The 13,755-nt window shown below is 52.8% G+C and overlaps 1 protein-coding gene across 11 annotated transcripts in view; it reads right to left on the reverse strand.

Moving 5' to 3' along the window:
- The window catches only part of ADD1 (adducin 1), a 54,260-nt gene that overhangs the window by 3,583 nt on the left and 36,922 nt on the right, over nucleotides 1–13,755 (reverse strand). For 5 of the 11 annotated variants that reach the window (XM_040489091.1, XM_040489097.1, XM_040489127.1 and 2 more), the window contains exons 10-15: nucleotides 12,183–12,527; nucleotides 9,641–9,742; nucleotides 8,898–8,987; nucleotides 8,069–8,161; nucleotides 3,453–3,609; nucleotides 494–592 (exon numbers count right to left, since the gene is read on the reverse strand). In XM_040489091.1, the coding sequence (XP_040345025.1) occupies nucleotides 494–592; nucleotides 3,453–3,609; nucleotides 8,069–8,161; nucleotides 8,898–8,987; nucleotides 9,641–9,742; nucleotides 12,183–12,527 (886 nt within the window). The remainder of the gene's footprint in view (nucleotides 1–493; nucleotides 593–3,452; nucleotides 3,610–8,068; nucleotides 8,162–8,897; nucleotides 8,988–9,640; nucleotides 9,743–12,182; nucleotides 12,528–13,755) is intronic. The other 6 variants (XM_040489103.1, XM_040489142.1, XM_040489106.1 and 3 more) reach the window with 3 other exon arrangements.

Below are 13,755 nucleotides of genomic sequence, written 5' to 3' on the forward strand. Positions count from 1 at the left end.
GAGGGACAGACACGTGGGCCACACGCCACAGACACGCAGTGGGCAGTCCGAGAGGCCAATGGAGGCCTGCACTCGCACGGACCAATTACTACGGCAGGTCCAACGAGGTACCACGGCTCAGACATGATGGAAGACGTTTCCAGAGGAGTGATCTGAACACAGGAAGGTCTAAGGACTGTGTAAGCAGTGGGCAAAACGGACATCGTAACGAAGGCGGGATCCAACCCCCGAAACCTTTCCCGCCTGGTTCTGACATCTCACTAACAATCCGTTTGTCCTCGAGTTACCAAGGCCAGCGCCAGCAAGGAGGGCCGGTTCAGAACCATGTGGTGGGTGGCTTTCCACGCAAAAGCGCTTTTTCATCACTCAGTCCCTCTACTGCACACCCGGCTGCTCTCCCCCCACGGGACAAAAACACGAGGCCCACCCCTCCCGGCCATCGCCGGACCCCAGGAGGCCACGCGCCCTCCCACGGCGGGCAGCCAGAGCTCACCTTCCTCAAGCTTGACGGGGGTGCTGGGGGGGGTGTGGGGGGCAGCAGGGTGTTCTGGAGGACTCTTCTCCTTCCCTTCTCTGCTCTCGTCCAGAATCTCTGCAGGCAGACACACAGAGAAGCGGGTGGTAAAGAGCTTCAGACATCGTGAGCCTTCACCCTCCTCCAAAGCAGACGGCCCCGGCCCCTGCCCTCTCTGCCCAGCCCATCTGGCTGCATCCAGGAGACTGGGAGGGCTCACGACCACACCGTCTTCACCTCTCCAGGACAAAGAAAGCCCACTATGACTGTGCATCTGAATTTCAGAAAGATCCAACAACTTTGGAAACAAAATTAATTCCTACTCTTAGGCCAGAGAGACTCCGCCAGAGCTGACTCTGTGGCACACCGACTGGAGGCCCCCGGCCTGTCCTCATCTGTCCTCCAGGGAGGAGCCCCTCCCCACGTCCTCACTGTCCAGCCTCCCCACTGCTGAGCTAGCAGCCCAGGGTCCCAAGCACCCTCACCCTGCTCACCTCCTCAAGGGATGGAACATGAGAATTACCTGGGTTTTCATTTTCTTTTCTTTTTTTTTTTTTTTTCAACGTTTTTTATTTATTTTTGGGACAGAGAGAGACAGAGCATGAACGGGGGAGGGGCAGAGAGAGAGGGAGACACAGAATCGGAAACAGGCTCCAGACTCTGAGCCATCAGCCCAGAGCCTGACGCGGGGCTCGAACTCACAGACCGCGAGATCGTGACCTGGCTGAAGTCGGACGCTTAACCGACTGCGCCACCCAGGCGCCCCTCGGTTTTCATTTTCTATGTAGAACATTTTCTACCAATAATTTAAACCTGGCAGCTAATAAAGCGTATTTTTATTTTCTGAAATAAAATCACTGATAAGGACCAGAGGAAAAATTACAGGTACTAGGACCGAACGAAGATCTAGGAAATTTCAAGCCTACTTCTCATTTAGGGAAAAATACATACTAATATTATCTTAATTCCCTAAATCTCCTTATCTCACTTACACTTTTTATATTAATGCTTAGCATCACTAGGTCCCATATTTTGAACAGGCAGCTACAATCATTAGGGCCTCTGATCTCAAAGAGATGCCAACCCACCTTCCTGAAGCCCGATTTCTATAAACAAAGGCCTTCGCATCTCCTACAAGTTCCCTCAACCAGAAGAAGGTGCCAGAGCCCTGAGGCTTTCTTTCCTCCTGCCAGAAGTGCTGACTATGGCACCCAACACCCGTCCCCCGCCCCCATGCCAAGGGCCAGCAGCAGTGCCGGGCAGGGGTCTCCTGGCAGCACACCCCCACTGGCACTCCCACTGCTGACAGCTCTGTGGTCACAGAGCACGGACACAGCTGTCCTGTCCACTCAACTGCTGGAACGTCCCTCGTCATGGAGCCTCGTGTATGGGGAAAACTCCTGTATGTCTCGTGGTTTGACTCAAAAAAACATCTTGAGGGGTGCCTGGGTGGCTCAGTTGATTAAGCGTCCAACTTAGGCTCCCTCAGGTCATGATCTTGCGGTTTGTGAGTTCGAGCCCCGCGTCGGGCTCGGTGCTGACAGCTCAGAGCCTGGAGCCTGCTTCGGATTCTGTGTCTCCCTCTATCTGTCCCTCCCCTGCTCATGCTCTGTCTCTCTCTGTCTCTGTCTCTCAATAATAAATAAACGTAAAGGGAAAAAAAACAACATCTTGTAATCTGGGCCCCCCGACACTGGAGGGGCCCAGGGTCAGATGCATGTGTGTGCTCTGGAATCGGGGCCGGCCCACGCACCACCCCCAGGGCTCTAATCTGAGGCAGGGACTTATGGTGACAGCACAGAGAGCTCTCAGCAGGGCTGTGCGTACATGCAAGGGTGACGATCAGAGACACAGAGCTTGGTGTGACGGGAAGACTGGGCTCACTCTGATTCGATATGCACTAAGTCTTAATTTTAATGCACACCTAACAAAGTGACACAGACGAAAACGACAGTTTTTTGCATGACCCAAATTCCAATAGCAGCTATGAAATGTATTATTTAGTCTAAAACAAGACCAGAAAAACCTAAATCGGGGCAAATCAGAGACTCGGGAGCAGTACTCAGAGACTCGGGAGTAGTTCCCGGTCAATCCCCACAGACCCAGGGCCATGGAACACTGTGGGACTTCCATTCCTAAAGGCAGATTCCTAGGGGCTGAGCCAAGGAGGAAGTGTGGTCCCTACAAAGACCAGGATAAGAACTTAAGGCCCTGAGGACGGCAACATGAACCTCCTGGGCGGGGAGGGCGGGAGGACATCTGTGCCCAGGGTCTGCTGGTCTCAACCAAGGCTGCCTGGGGAAAGTGATGCAGACCCACTGGAGCCTTCCTGGTAGAGGCAGGGGGAGGCTCACCTCTGGCATTCTCAAAATTCTTGGATCTACTTTTCAAAACCTAAAGTTGAAAACAACCTGCTCCATGAGGTTCTGGTTCTTAGAACCATTTATTTTCATTTGCTGCAAATAGTCCCGTTGTATTTTACAAAAACATAAAATATGACCTCCTGCGTCAGCGAGTTACCAAGAGAAACAAAGGGCCACGCCAGCAAAGGGCCACACTCCCCACTGGGTCTGGGACCCAGAGCAGGCCGCACGCTGGGCCGTGGGCCTGCCAGCACACATGTACAGGAAGACCCTCCAGGTTCGTGCAGGAGGGAAGTTCAGCTCTCCGACGTGGTCTCTTGCACAGGCACCGTGCACACTTACAAGTGTGTCTCATGGTCTAATTCCTTCGGGACTAGGAAACGTGCGCTCAGTGACGTTCTGAACTAACCAGACCCAAGGCTGCTCTTTCATGTGAGTCACTGACCTTATTGCCCACCGTTAACACCTGGCACAGAGGAGCGGGCACAGCGCTTTCTCTTGCTTCGGGGACAGCCCATGTGGCCTGCACCAGCATGCCCAGGACTCGCCCAGGACTCGCGCACACGCATGCTCACCTCCAGGGCCCTTCTGCTTCCGCTGCACCTCCCTACGGTACTCTTCCAGCTCCCGGTCGGTGAGCGTGCTGAAGGGGTTGGGGCCCGCGGTGCTCACAATGACGTGGGGCTGGTACTCCTTCTCAATGATGGCCTTGGAAGCCGTCACCAGCTCCCCCTGCAGACAAAGAGGGACGCCCCGTCGGTGGGAGTCCTGCCAGAGGGGACTCTCCCCCATCCCGGGCAAGGCTGCAGGCGGGGCGGGGCAGGCGGGTTTCCAAGAGTGCATGCGCACACACCCACACCCACACCCACACCCACGCACACGCACACGCACACGCACGCATCCCTGAGACGGGGCCTAGGAATCGCCCTGGGCCCTGAGGCAGAGGCCGGACTGCGGCCTCCAGTGGTAGGAGACAGAGAAACACAATTTAAATGCCACAAAACAAATGTACCAGGAGGAAAAAAAATCACAGGAGAGTCCTTCAGGTTTCAGAAGCAAAAGCAATGAGGTGCAGACGGACAGCACAGAGCGGGCACCTCCAGGAGAATGCCGTCTCCACAGTGACAGGCAGGACGGAAGAGTGGACTTTTGAAGTCAACTGCCCCCCCTCACGACAGCAGAAAATGTCAAGGGTTCCGATGGTCAGGGAAGGTGTGCTCGGAGACTGACTTTACTAAGTTCACAGGTAAGTTCTGTCCTCTTGACTATGTATTTAGCTTACAACCAGCTCCCGAAAATGGATCCCAAGAAATTGTTTTAAAGTCCCAAAATATCAGTATTTGTCTGAGGAATTTGGAGAACTAGGAACATGTAGAAAAGAGAAGAAAACAGAAAGAAAGCAGCTCACGGGTCACACCCAGTCTGCAGGGAAGAGACAGACCCAGGGCAGGGCAGGGGGAAGGCAAGCCTCAGAGGGAGAGAGCCAAGAGGGCAGCCCTGGGCGTGTGACGTCCAGCCCACCCTCGCCTGCCCCAGCACAGCTCCGCACTCCACTGCTCAGCCTGGCTGGCCCCCAGATGCCCTGGGTTCATTCACCGAGAAAGTCAGCCAGAGCTCACACACGTGCGCATTACTTATCAGGAGCTTCCAAAACCACCTAGGAAAGGAGAAGCCAAAATTCTGATGCCAGGCTGGTTTGCCAACACTCTCCTCAGTGAGAGGCAAACACCAGACACAGGCCGTGCCGACCAATGTGCACGAGGGACAGAGCCGGACTGGGGACACCTGGGCCACCTGCTACCCTGGCAAAGCCTGGAAAACCTGGATGGAGGGGTGACTGTCCAGCAGGCTGGGTGCAGAGCATCCAGAGCACCCCAGGATTGTTCTGGGACGCAGACCCAAGGAAGAGACGGGAAGGACCTGCTGCAATTGGCCACGTCTGCTTACAGAGCCTGAAGAGTCAAGACAACCTGGATGGTCAAGGGGAGCCCACTTTCTAACCAAGGCTGACCCAAAGTCAACCGGCTTCTCACTCAGAAGCTGCCCTGTCTCAAGACGGGGAACCGAATCCCTCTTCTCGGTAAAGCCTGTTCCTGTGCGTCGGCTTCAGGTGTGCCATCCTCGGGAGGAGCTGCTGGGCTGACAGCAGGAAGTGCTGGGTGGGGTGTCCTGCAAGCTGGGGCACTTGACCTGCTGCACGTGCACCCCGCTAGCACTGCCAACAAAGCGACCAGGCGATACGAAGTTTGAGAGAGATGTTCAAATCCATTTAACTCAACGGTTCAGAACAAGCAATGAATAAAGTATCAAGCATCAACTGCCACAGAGGCACCTGTGGCAAGCGAGGCCCTTCCCGCACGGAGACCCCGGACCCTCAAGGCACCTTGGTTCCCACCTCTGCTGGCAGGGAGCCTCCTTCCTCCAAATTCCTCAGCCAGGCGCCAAGCGGCTGCCAAGCCCCCAAGACCTGGGCTCTGACCGGAATGGAGGACAGAGGAACTGCGTTATCTGGGGGGACGGAAACAAGGCTCGGGATGCAGAGGGAAAACGGGTCCCCTGCGGGGCAGCAGCCTGGGCTGAGAAGCCAGGATGTGAAGTGGCTGCTCTTCACGCAGAGGCTCTCGCTGCTCCCCTCACTTCCAGCCACAGAACGCGGCTCGAAGCAAAACCGATGCTGCCGAGTAACGGCTTCTGCGCTTGGCTGAGGCGCCTGGTGTGGACTACAAACGTGGCTAGTGACCCGACCTCTCCAAGCATCAGGCTTTTCAGCCATAAAACCCACTCAGATTTGAACTTACATTCTTAGTGCCGGGCCACGCGCTTCTGGGTGCTCAACACCAAGTTCACCAGGTAAGACCGCAAGGTGGGCCCAGGCACCTCCCATTTCCCCCACACAGCACCAAGTGAGAGGGACTCTGCCCAAGGACACACAGGTGCACAGAGCACAAATCCGGCAGCACGGTCCCGGCCTGCCCCCGAAAGCTGTCGGCATGAACTTGTTCGCGCTAACGTCTAACAGCTCAGTTCACTTGCAATGACCTCCAAAAGGCGGCCAGTTACCACAGCTTCCGTGTTGGCGCGTGCAACGTGGAGTTAAGAGAGCCTTCGGCTGGGCTCAGTATTCCTTCTGGAACCAGAGCATCAGGGTGCGGCTGACAAGTTGCCGCTCCTCCTTCAGGCAGAGGACGACAGGGCCTGAGTGAAAGGCCATCACCAGGGAGGGAGGGGTGGAAGCAAAGGGAAGGACTTCCCCAGAGCCCCTACTTCCTAAGCCCCAGACACATGTTCCTCAGATTCTCAAATGGAAAGCAGGTATCTACAGATTTGCCTCATTGGGAAGAGGACGTTACTAGGACACGTAACCAAGTTCTTTTTCCACTTTGTCAAAGAAAAACTCAACTTGCCACCTTGAGAGCAGGGCCACCTTGTAGAGGGAGCAATGCAGTCTGCGTTTTGAGATTCGCACGAAAGATGTGGGAACAGCTTCAGTCAAGGTCATGGATGGAGTCGTATTCTCAACGTAAAAATGAGAAAAAGACCAAGGGTGCAAATGTGAGCAGCAGGAGGGTGTTGGAGAAAATGCAAGCTGGAACAAGAATCCAGGCACGGGAGCACCCTCTAGGCTGGGCTGGGTGCGGTTTCCCCTGCTGACCCCACCTGGATGCAGCACTCCCAGAGTGCGCTGCCCAGACTAGGGGGTGAGGCACCAGAATGGCCAGGAATCCCATTCCCAGCGACTCTGACTTCCTGGCAGGCGGGGGTGGGGGGCCACATCTACACGTGATGAAGCACTCACAGGTGATGGTGACACACACCCGAGTCTGACATGCCGGAGCAAAAACAAAAATTGGGGCTGGATGAGGAACTGGCCGAAAAAGCCCACTTGAAATACAGCCAACCAGCCCACCTTCCGGAGAGCCTGAACAAGGTCAAGCAGAAGCCACCACGTGTGACCCAGTGCCAGAGAGACTGCAGAGCAATGACGGTGTCAATCAGCTCTGCCCAAGGGCTACAGGGTGGCAGCCACAGTGGAGACCCCGCATGGTAAGCACCCCGGGCTCATGGACTCAGCACAGCTTCACGCATCAGAGAAAAGAAAATTATGAGCTAGCAAGACCACAACGGCTTAAAGCCCAAAGTACTGAGACATGCAGAAAAAGGCCATCTTTCTCCCCTGCTCCGAGAAGTCCCTCCAAGAACGGCAGCTCAAAGTACATTCAAAGGATAAGGAGAAACGGACCTACTGAATTAATCCCTAAGTATGCAAAACCTCGTCATTGGTGAGGGTTGCATGCAGGATACAGAACCCCTGGTACGAATCTCTGGCAACTGGGACATCACTACAAAGAGATGGCATCTCACTGGAGGCGTAGGAATTGAAGAGACACACCCTAAAAATCTCCTCTGAACACAGGGTAAACGTCACTACGACTCAACACCGAGCAGGCAGCCGCTTTCTGCTGTCAGCGCCGAGCTGTGCACACCAGCACACCTGCAGGGCCCTCACGGGGCTCCTTCCAACGGGGCAGGTTACATCACACAGACTTCCCACCTGCCATCCACATCAACGTGTGCGTGTACACAGCTTACTACTCCTGGCTTCAAATTTCCATGTCTCTTTTCCCCTGTGAAACACTTTTTAAAGAATTATCTAGGATTTTTTTTTTTTTAGGAGAAAAACTAAATATATCTCATCAACAATAGAAACTGTCCAGTTTTACTTTCTGTTCCTCTGAAATGCTGTCTTTCAATTCTACAACCTCCAATGGCCACATTCACTACGCGTGCGGTCACAGCAGAGCAAGCAAAGGTAGAAGGTTGCACAGGGAGCCACCGCTGCCCACAGGCGGCCCGTATGAGCCTTCTGCCATCGACATCTCATAAAAGGCAAACGAAACCCAAAAGCATGCACTAACCAGAGTCACGTGCAGACCCTCAGAAATGCGCCACGCATCGTGAAGAGGGGCCCTTTCTCCCCAACCTCGTGGATGCCTCGTGGATGCCGAGGATTATAAAAATAACCTCGTACCAGACACTCTAATTAAAGAACAGAACAGGCAGAACGGAACCTCGGACCATCGCAGAGGCAGGGGTAACTGAGACGGTGCCCGGCAAGAGCAGACAGGTGGGGACGGGGCAGGTGGAAGGGCAGCGCGTGCCGAGAGGTGGTCAAGGACAGGGCGGTGAGTACCTTTCTACAAGACAGAGATCTAGCAGGACTAAAGGTCTGCTCTGTAAGCTCGAGCCCTTCGATTGTTTCCGTACAGTCAGAGAGGGGTGCGTCCTGCAACAGTAAACTGAGTCATCAGAGCCCGCCAGGCCCGGCTTCGAAACAGCAACTGAGAGCACAGGATGGAGCTGGCTGAGAGCATGCAGCAGAGACGGCCGTCCACGGCGGTGCAGCAGTGATGGCGGTGCACGTGCAGACACAGACCACAAGACCAGGACCACGGCTGCCCCAACTCAGAGCACAAACACCTACCCTGCAGGGTCGCGTTTAAAGCAGCAGGTGGCAACTTAATTTTCAGAGATAACTACTTACACGATTATCTTCAATGTGCCACGAAGTACAGTGCTCTTACAGAAAGGCATGTAAATGCAGACATTTACAGGTGCCCTCTGTAACCACTTTTCCCCAAGCAGCACTTTATTGCAGAGAGCAATACACACGAGAACAGAAACGTCCGTTAAACCCACCCTCTTCTAGCATCTTCCACCATACACTGCCAAACCAGGGCAAATCCAGGCCCCAAAGCAGGTGGCGTGAGTGCCACCCTCACACAGGCATGCATTACACGGAGCAGGGCTGGGGAGGACACGGCCCATGGGCATGCTTGTGCTACGTCTACAACTTTAGGAAAAGTGGGGGGCTGTTTCTCATCATGAGGATTTTTCACAGAGGTAGGTCTTGCCTAGAACACTTACCTCATAGCATCATTCTCTGCTAACTCAAGAATAATTTTGGAGTGGCCGGTCCTTAGAGCCACCACCCACTACTATCAGACGCTCTGGGCTCTCACCTGGACAAGGCTCCTGTCCATCACTACACCACACAAAACCTGGGACTGGGGGCCAGCCGTCTTAATGTCCTGCAAGTTCTGCTCTCGGATCTGAGGACACAAGAAGGAGAAACACACATCAACAGAACGGAGAAGACTCGCCACGACTTGAGTCACCCTGCATGTGCACTGGGGCCCCAGAGCCACGCGCAAGCCGCACCCCTGCCCTGCCCCTCAGGGCCCCACATGGCCACAGTGCCTGTCTGGTGGTGCTAGTCCGGCCTGTTTAGAGGTTCACAAGTCCAAGGGGATGGACTCTCTGCACCTTCTGGATGGCTCTGGCAAGCACCGATCTCTAACCATACTCACTCCTCGAGAAGAAACATTCCCTACGAGCCCCTCTCACGGTGGTGCTGTGAACACTGGTGGATCTCATGTTCCATCTGACACGTCAAACATTCACAGCTCAGCGAATGAACGCTGAAACGCGGGGGCAAAGGCTGCTCTTGCCAGAAACAGGCTGTTGCTTCCGATTCTGCCCACTATGGGAGCAAGCATCTGTTCAGGAACCGGGGCCCCAGGCTGTCTGCTGCTCACACACCACGCTTGTTAGCACAGGCGCACAAGCAGTGGAAGGAGAGGGCCTTGGCTGCAATGGTGGGAGCCCTCCACGAGGGGCGAGCACGTGCCACCTCCGTCCTACCCGCCACCACCTCCGCCTGCACACAAGTTCCTGCCACGGGCTGACGTCAGCCACGACGTACCTTGTTCCTCATCTCCTGGACCTCTTTGGGGTTAGTGTTCAATGGAACAAACAGGTTAGGGACAGCGGAGGTGGAGGTTCTGTGTCCATCCTCTTTAGTCCACTGTAAACATCAAGAACAGTTGAAAAGTCAGAACTGGGACAACGGTTACGTGATGCCACAGCATCCAATCTGTCCCACGTGTCTCACACCTGGTCATGCATGAACATCACAGAGAATGAACCAATGACCACACCTCCTGTCACTGCAGCGGTGGGATCGGGGCAGGGCGTGTGCAAACAGAAACCAGTAACGGTGGAAGCCAGAGTCGTGACTGACCGGCACACGCCATCCAGAAGGCCCGGCAGAGGCTGACGACAGAGCTACGCTCTGTAACTCCCGCGGACTAGCCATGGGGGGACCCCTCAGAGCACATTGGTTCACCGCCCTGAGAGTCATCAATGCCAAAGCCGCTGGAAGCATGAGATGGCAGGGTCATGAAAAGCGATGTGATGTTGCCACCCAGGTAAAGGGAAAGACCGGACTGGGAGGCAAGAGTGGGCATCACCAAAGTTTTGCATGAAAATAAAGTACAGCTTTAGAACGTGCTGCTGGCATAGCTTTTCAACCCAAGAAAATTGCTGCATGAACGTATATACAGTAGCTGCCTGGTGGGAGGGTTTGGTGATGTCGAATATTTTATATAACTTAATACTTCAGAGTGTTACAAAAATATCCCAAACAAACTTGAAGCGCTTCATGAGTTTTTATCAGAAGGCTGTTTTAGATATCAGTGCGTAGCATCAGCACACCGCGCCTTTCACATTTTGTCTTTATTTTTGGATCTCCAATCACACACGAGATTTTCAATCAAATTCTAATTCTGAGGCATGGGTGGGCACTGAACATTAAAACAAGGCCAGCAATGTTACGCCTTTGAGAGTATTTTCAGGAGGCAGTAAGATGGCCATAAACCGTAAGACTTCAAAGAAAGCAACAGACTGGCAAATGCTTATTAGCTGCTGCGGAGGGAAGTGTGGGATGGGCACGAGCTGTGAGGTACTCACTGACAGTTATCTTCTCAGATAAAAATAACTCCAGCTTTTTATTAAAAATAAGTTTTAGTCAAAACATTAAAGCAATAACCTTGGAAGCGTGAACACGTTTGCAACTTGAGAACAGTTACTGTAAGTTAACATACCAACCTGGGAACACTGCATGGCATGCCCAATACTCCGGAGCAGTAGGAAACAAATTTAAGTGCTGAACAAGGTCTCCCCTTCAATGTGCACACTGACTAAAACACGCAAAGTGATTTCATATTGTTTCAAGACAATAGCAAATAAAGCTCAAAGCTGAGGCTACACATGTGCTTAGAAAAACTTCATCACGGCAACTCAGCACTATGTACGTATATCCTCAGCAGGAAGGTGGTTTTTAGGCCCACGCCCTTTAACAAGTAAAATAAATAAAAACAAAACAGCTGAAACTAGGGAGAAGAAAAGAGGGAGAGGAGGAGGAGGCGGAAGGAGAGAGGAGAGACGGGCTCCACGTGACGAGTCTGCTCAGGAGCACAGAGGCTCGCGCACCAGAACCACCTGGGGAAGACAGAACTGTCTTCTTTGGAATAAATCTATAAAGTAAGAACACTGTTATTACGGGAACAGGAGGCCCCGCATGCTTGCTCGGGGCACACCGTGTTAGGCCATCCAACCTCACGGGTCACCTGCGTGCCTGTCCCGGCCGCTCCAGGGGCCCCCTCTGTGTGGCACAGGAGCCGCTGAACTGTCAGAGGCTGGGTTACAGGGCAGTGAAGACCGGTCTTCACAGGACGTGAGCACCAAGACAGCAAAGTGTCTTTGAGGGCCGTGTCTGTGATTACGGAAACAAAGTGCGCCTCGCAGGGTCTGTCGCTGGTGCCTGCAGATGGCCTGCGCCGCACTTGGGTCATGCCACACCCAGCAGGAGCCACAGGACTCACCACTACGGCCGTCTACTCACATGCAACAGTCCATGCAGAAGGTAGCTGGCTTAGAGCATTCGGAGGCTTTGGGACAGCAAGCGGGGAACGAGGCCAACAAGAAAGGACGAGGTCAGCTGGGAAAATGCCCGTGAGACACCAGGGAAAACTGCTTAAGAAAACACTGAAGGCTTTATAGAACAGACTGCAGTCTGGCGGTGACAACACTGAAATAACAGGTTATGACTGAACTACCGTTCCGTGCATGAAGCATTAGGATTCCTTGAACATAATTTGAATTAAATGTCAGCTCCAACTTTTAGATTAATATGTGTAAGTTACTTAGTATTTTCGCTACGCACAGAGTTAGGTGATGTGGGGGTTACTGAAGAAGTGCTGCGTATCTTAAGCAGTTTCAAGCAGACAGTATTACTTGAATTATAGCTAATGCATACAGCAGGTCCGGTTTGGGCTAAAGAAGGTTAAGGAGGAAGGTTTGCTCGAAATCCAGGTCAGAAAGGCTAGATTCCCAAAGCCTCCGAAGCCCCAGCTACCCAACTTGCTCTACATCATCTAACTATGAACAGTAAGGTAGGCACAGACCAAGCAGTTGGTAATACAGCTTGGCACGCAGACACCGGACGAGAGAGACTGCAGCAAGGGTTTCACGTGATCGTGTGTAATGTTCGTCCACACCTTAGTCTTCGACTTGGGACTGCTTCCGTTCTGCCCTTCCTCAGAAGCATCGTCACCCCGGCCAGAGTTCAGCCATCTTGTCTTCTCTCGCTGCTGCTTCTGAAAACTGTGTCTGAGAGGGGAGCCAGTGCCCGGATCCCCGTCACTAGCAAAGGAGTACCCTGTGACACTCGCAGGAACCTCCACATCGCTGTACTTTTTAGATTTCTCTCTCAGAGCAGGGTATCGGTAAGGGTAGCCAGTTCTGTAACCCTAGGGTCCAAAGAGAATGAAAGACTGTCAATATGCCAGATCTCACAACAGTTTCACTTTGGGGAATTGCGTGGAAATACCTACAAAAGCTGGACAGGCACACACGCGACAACTCCGCACTCCCAGATACATGCCGACAGAGACGCACAAACATTCACCAAAATCCTGACCGCAGATTAGACAAAGCCAGCAACACCAGAATGGGCAAACTGCAGCATCCACGCAACGGACTAGGGGGCCGGATTCAGAGCAAATGCTCCATCACCAGGTGCAACATTAGGATGAACCTCACAAATGTGATGCTGAGTCAAAGAAACCAAATGCGAAAGAACACTACTCCACTCATCACTTATAAAAATTACAGAAAGAAGCACCTGAAAGGGTACAGGGGATTCTGAGGTGCTGTTCTGTCATCACTGCTGCTGTTGTTTTCAATAGGCTCCACGCCCAACGGGGGGCTTGAACTCATAACCCTGAGATCAAGAGTCACATGCTCTACCGACTGAGCCAGCCAGGCCCCCCCACCCCGTGCTACTGTTTTTTGATCTGGATACTGGTTCTACAGTGTGTTCAGTTTTTAAAAAATTTTTAATGTTTACTTATTTTGAGAAAGAGAACAAGTGCATGTGTGTAAATGGGGGAGGGGCAGAGGGAGAGAGAATCCCAAGCAGGCTCCGCAAGGTCAGCGCAGAGCCCAATATGGGGCTTGAACTCAGGAACCATGAGATCTGACCTGAGACAAAATCAAGAGTCAGACACTTAACCAACTGAGGCACTGAGGTGCCCCCAGTTTTTAAAAGTTACTAAACTGAATACTAATAAACTGAATACTTAAATGGGCTTACTTGCTGCTGTCTACAGTAAAGATCGTATTAAACAACGTACTTAATTTTTTTTCTTTTTCTTTTCTTTTTTTTTTACCTTTTAAGATAAAGTTTAGATAAGATACCGTAATAATCTTTGGGGAAGGCCAAACAAGTACACCTCGTGAAACCTGGTTCTTTCTTTGAATGTAACAATCTTCGAGATCAACCTTCAATTCTGCCTCATGACCACTTACTAGGCTTTAAGGCCTGAGCCCCAGTAGTTCCCACCTCTGTCATCACTGCAATAGCACTTAGCCCACATGCTGGACCAACCTGTTTGCCAATCCCCACGGACAATCTCTCCAAGGCAAGGAGGATGTGTTCCCCATCCCTCCAACCCAGTGCATAGCAGCTGGTGGGTG

This window comes from Herpailurus yagouaroundi, unplaced genomic scaffold, assembly GCF_014898765.1.
Source record: "Herpailurus yagouaroundi ecotype Mexico unplaced genomic scaffold, PumYag 28, whole genome shotgun sequence".
Lineage (NCBI taxonomy): Eukaryota > Metazoa > Chordata > Mammalia > Carnivora > Felidae > Herpailurus > Herpailurus yagouaroundi.